General features: G+C 37.3%; 1 protein-coding gene across 1 annotated transcript; it reads right to left on the reverse strand.

The window, feature by feature from the left end:
* Positions 1–229: 229 nt before the first annotated feature.
* LOC131154419 (aspartic proteinase-like) lies at positions 230–5,350 on the reverse strand. The gene is made up of 14 exons (XM_058107180.1): positions 5,247–5,350; positions 3,995–4,339; positions 3,854–3,914; positions 3,658–3,752; positions 3,471–3,583; positions 3,185–3,353; positions 3,025–3,064; positions 2,658–2,722; positions 2,447–2,560; positions 2,298–2,362; positions 1,317–1,473; positions 1,113–1,232; positions 668–756; positions 230–582 (listed from the first exon to the last, which is right to left on the reverse strand). The coding sequence occupies exons 2-14, from the start codon at positions 4,325–4,327 to the stop codon at positions 498–500; spliced, it is 1,506 nt and encodes a 501-aa protein (XP_057963163.1). The 5' UTR covers positions 4,328–4,339; positions 5,247–5,350; the 3' UTR covers positions 230–497.
* Positions 5,351–5,684: the final 334 nt, after the last annotated feature.

Raw genomic sequence — 5,684 nt, forward strand, 5'->3', positions numbered from 1 at the left:
TGTTGGTATCTGAACTTGAAGCAACTATTATGCACATGAATTTTTTTTGTATACACTTACGAAATGTTTCTCATTACCTTTTTTTTTTTTTCCAGTAAAATTGTATGCAAGTTCATGCTGCCATATAAAATTCTACCCATCGTAACTTTGTTCAAATTCAGCTCATGGGATGTTTTTTCCATTTTCAGTCCATAGTTACCATGGATTCATGGAGAGTAGTGTCATATGATTTAGTGTTTGCAACAGACCTCAGAGCCAGAATTTGTATTAACATATAACAAACAATCCAAACATAGGAGTGCAATAATGAGCATGAGTATTACAATTTAAAAGGAGCCCTTTATTTACACATGAACTACATAACCCATCATGCCCTCACGCCATGCACTTACTTTTTTTGACAAAAAAAAAGAGTCTTCAGCTACAATCCCTTAGTTCACACACAGCAGCAGATAGCGAGGACTACTGTAAAGACAGAGTTACAGAGAGGTTGGTAATTAAGCAGCTTCGGCAAAACCAATTTGGAGATCGCCATAGTCAAAAACAGTGTGATAAGCTCCCATGAAAACATCTCCTAGAACCCTGCATTCACACTCAGAAAAGCATCGAGAATGATGTGTACTGAACATTTAAACTTGACAAGGAATTTTCGGGCAAGATAGCTTACCATAGAGGACCACGGGGAGGCGGCACATCCAAAGCAATAAACCCACTAAGGCAGACAGTAGTTATGCCTTCTCCAGTTTTAAGAATGTACTGAAAGCAGAGCAAGTAGTTGCAGAGGAAAATTGAGTTTTCCACACTAGCAAAAATTTAAAAATGCAGCTAAAAAGAAGAATAAAAAGGTTTACCAGAAGATTTTCTTTTTTTGGAAGGGGTTGGGGGGGGGGGGGTGGAGAAAAAGAATATATTAAGACAGAAGATTGTGTGAAGAGGATGAGAAATCCTCCTAGAGCATAAAAGAAATAGAAAAAGCTAATAGAAGAAGAGAACCAAGACTAGTATAGTATCTGACAATAACACATTCAGGTAATCGATAATTATATTATGCAATTGAAAAATGACAGAAAGAGCATGTTGTGAACTTAAAGATGCATAACATATATTCAAACCTGCTCCGGAGTGAGATTGAACAATTTACTTCCAATGGATAATGTAATGTTTGGCATGTCTGAGATGTTGTTACAGTCAATTACCGATTCGCCCATTGGACTCGGTAGGCTTCCACAAAGCTGTAAAACATCAAATATCAATGTGCAATAAACAAATATGCTTATGTCAATTTAGCCCTTGTGCTTGGTTTCACAATGAATCACCTCGTTCACATAGCTGAGTACTTTCTCCTTTGTTTCCTGCTGTTTCAGCTGGTTCTGGATCCAAATAACGGTCATCTCACAAGCAGCACACAAAGCACTGTCCCCAACTGGCCGTCCCTCCCCACTTTCCCTCTCTACCACTGTCTCAATACCAGTGCTGCACAGTGTTGAATTCAAATTTCAGCTAACTAAATTGTTTGATGAGCTTTTCATAATGATGACTATAATGGTTTTTGGGAGAGGCTTTTCATCCAAATATGTTTTGCAAAGTAATAAGGAACCTCTTCTATGACATTTATAGCAAAATATGAAAAATTCCCCCCTAAAGTAAAGTTATTTATCTGCAAGAAAAATCAACAAGATGCCCAAGTTATGTCATTGGGCCTTCTATAACGATCTTGGGCCCATCTCTGGTGAGGTATTGTCTGCTTTGACCTACTGGCCGCACAGGTTTATCCTATAAAAGGTGTCTCACATAGTCAGAGCCCAACTATCCTTATAAGTCCAAGATCTCCCTAATACACATCCGATTTGGAACCGTGACATGTGCTCCCACTCCCTCGTCAGAGTGGGTTATACTTGTGTGTAAGATCCACCCACATGATGGTATCTCCAGGGTGGCTCTCACACAAAATGTAACAATCTTGGGTCCAACTTTGGTGAGATATTTTTCACTTTGGTTCACTGGCCTCACGGGTTTGCCCTATGAAAGCCGCCTCATATAACCGGAGCCCAAAAATTCTTATAAACCCAAGATCTTTCTAATACTCATCTGGTGTGGGATTGTGGGACCTTCCTATGGAAATTCTTCAATGACTATGGGAGTTTTCACTTGGAAACAATTATGACTTCCCAGCAGGGTAAACCAGTGCCAGTGCAGCCTAAGGCATGCACCTCAAATGGAAAAAAAATAAAAAAAAATTATTGAGTGAAGAATGTAAATAAAGAGATGGCCGGTGCTTTGTGCTTGCTGAATCTAACCTCACATATTGAGCGCCATCAAATAAGCATAAACCAATCTGTGAACATACTTTTCCTGGTTTTACCTGAAGAAAAATGAACGAAAATTTTAAATGTTTTGTTGAAAGCTAAAATATAATGCTTAAAACAATAGTGGAAAATATACTTACCCCTGAGACTAAGAGATCCCATATCATTTCTCCATACTGAGAAATGACTTCCTTACATTCCATGCTCACAATTCCTTCTGCTCCAATGGCATGGTTGATTTCAGTCACAACAGGCTGAAAATTGATGGGATTACAAGAAAATTTTATTAAACATATCAAGCCTAAAATATTCCTAACACTAAACAAATATGTGAAAATGGAGAAGACATACTGTTGGACCAGCAAGTAAGGATGTTCCTGAATCCACAATAGCAGCACAACCCCCCTCACAGAAGCCTAAACAAGGAAAAGGAAATACAAGTTTGGAAAGTCAAGTCAGAACTTGTTTTTAGAGCAACTGTGTGGAAAAATTTGCATTGTTGAATTACATCAGTATAATTAGTTGTTGGATGTTCCCCATGTAATAGGAATTTTCATGTTTGTTAAATTTAATGTCTATTTCCTACATTTTGTCAGAGAAGGTGATAATGAGTCAGTTGGCTGGAAAAGAAGCACATTCCAAATTCCTCCCCTGGATTTTAAGTCCACGCATATGGTGAAAAAAATTGTTAATGATCAAAGAAGATGAGTAAAATCACCTGTTGAACGGTTCCCAATAAGAAAATCATCCATTTCAAACTGAGATCAAGAAAAGAAACCAAATATGAATAAAATAAAATGAATAAAATCTTTTTGAAATGACATATAAGAGGAAGGGACAATTTGTGTCTGGAGTTTAACTCTATTAATTTCACTCACCTGCCAGTAGCCCTTTCGAGTTACTGGTACATAAGTATGTTTGCCCTTGAAGTGTTTTGGATCAACACCACCAAAAACAATTTCACCACCTTCGTTTGACTCTGGATCCCGGTTCAGCCAAAAAGAGAAAACTTCTTCGCTCACAAGGTCTTGCTCCACCATATTGTACCTGTAATCTCACAATAATTTAGCATATCCAAGTTATTCGAGAGGAACAGAGACATTAAAACAAGTCTTCTGCAGAATCTGCACTATCGTGAGAAAAAAAGACTAAAAAAATCGTTACCAGACAGGCACAACATTCCCAACCGAAATTTCCTGAAATCCGAGTCCAAGTATTCCATCAAACTTTGCCAAAACAAAAGTAAGACTTCCTTCCCGTGTAGCCTCAATGAAGACCTGGAAAAATATATGCATGACAAGTGCTGCAGCCCAAGGACAGAATATATCTTCAAAACAAAAGGATGACCTACTTGATCTTTGATGGCAAGATCCCCAACTTTAACATTATCTTGACTGAAGAAACCAGAAATTGATCCAGACCCATAATGTATTTCACAAGATTTTCCTGATCCACAACATGACAAAAATTATTGAAGCACAATTTCCATAAGGAGAATATTCAGACTTTCCTACAACACAGAATTTGAGTGCAAGAGGTAAATGTACCAATCTTAGTATAGGTACTGGAACGGCTTGCCTTGTACTTTGAGTGGAAATAGCAGGCAATCTGCATGTTATTATGGTTTATGATCAAGCGATTCTGACATTACTAAGAAATGCCACATAACCGAAGCAAAACATACTTACAGAAAAATAACACTTTGATGATGGTACCCAGAGATTGGAACTGCCAGTATCAAAAATAACTGTGAAATTCTGAGGGGGAGAGCCAATGCCGATCACTCCATAGTATTGGGCATCCAAATAGTTCTTCAGTGGTATTATATCTTCATCTGAACTCCTCAGATTAGGATGTCCATTTAATCCCTCCTTTCTTGCAATTCTAGCAGCATTAATACTGTTAAGATCCAATTTTCGTTTCTTCAAACCAATTCTCATCAGACCTTCAGAGGACGTGGGGAGTAAGGAGCATGCAAGTACACATAAACAGAAAACAGCCGAAAGATATTCACGCCCCATGTTACGAGAACCCTGTTGCGAAGAATGAATAAGCCACAAAAGCTATTTTCAATGCACAAAAAATAAAAAAATAAAAAGAACACAAGTTGGTCATTGAAAATCAAGAAGAAATCGATTATGAGATCTAATCATGCCAGTTTACCCATATAAAAACTATCACTTAAGCACTACAAAATTCACGAAAAGGATATTAGCATCGCAATAAGATGCTAATTGCGATGTCAAGTTGCTGTGCTCTAGTCAGTACAGATATCACAAAACCCATGTTAAAAATCGTGCCTTCCTGTGACTCGCTGCTTGGACACATAAGTTCCAAGCAGATGATACTATTTAAATGTCAAGCACATCTTCACATTCGATCTGTACAGGAAAAGCGAACACTCACGGATATATAGAGTTTACTTCTTAAATCAGAGCCTGCTGATTTTTATTTTATTTTATTGGAATTTCTGTTTCCATAACATGTACATGAAACCCATCAAAAAACTTCTTTTTTCTTTTATGTGTATGTATATTTCTGAAGAGCAGAGGCACAACAGTGTAAAATACTAAAATCTCATACTGAAGGAAGTACAGGCAGATACAACACTCAGAGCGAATCATATCATACAGAGAAGAATCAAGTTACTAGAGGAACTTTGGCATCTGGGTTTTATTAACAACTGGCGAGTTATGATACTACCCTTTTACTTAACAAAATTAAACATTGAACCAGAAATGAAACTAATTGCTCAATCTCACCATTTTGCACTCAAATAAAAGAAGAGAGAGGGAGAGAGAGAGAGAATGAAAGGATGGAAAATGAGTCGATTGACACCGATTAACCAACTAAATAGGAATCTGGGCATCACCAGAGAAGCTTCTGCAGAGATATTTTGATCAAAAGATGAAAAAATAGATGAAGATTAGAAGTCAAAACCTGTGTAGTCTGAAGAACAAAGCTGGTCTCAGATTACTGGGAAGCTGCTTGAGTGTTAGAATGGTATATCCCTTTCTATGCGCGCAGACACTTTATATATATATATATATATATATATATATATATATATATATATATCCACAATCCAAGGAGAGAGAGAGAGAGAGAGAGAGAGAGATACTTTGTCAGCACCCAAATAAATTCTACTCACGCTCAATTCTAGCGCGTTTCGAGTACGTACATAGATTTACTATCCCAAAAAAAGAAGAAAAAAAAAAAGTGAGCTGTATTTTATTTTTTTTTTTAATGAAAGAATTTTAGCCACCAATGAGCCTTTCGGACCCAAATTCGGTGTGACACTAAATCCACCAATGAGCGTTTCCTTCGCCGTTTGTCGCCAGATTCACTAATCCAAAGTTATTGCGAGAATCAGTGAAG

The sequence above is a fragment of the Malania oleifera genome, chromosome 4 (assembly GCF_029873635.1).
Source record: "Malania oleifera isolate guangnan ecotype guangnan chromosome 4, ASM2987363v1, whole genome shotgun sequence".
In the NCBI taxonomy this organism is placed as follows: Eukaryota; Viridiplantae; Streptophyta; class Magnoliopsida; order Santalales; family Ximeniaceae; genus Malania; species Malania oleifera.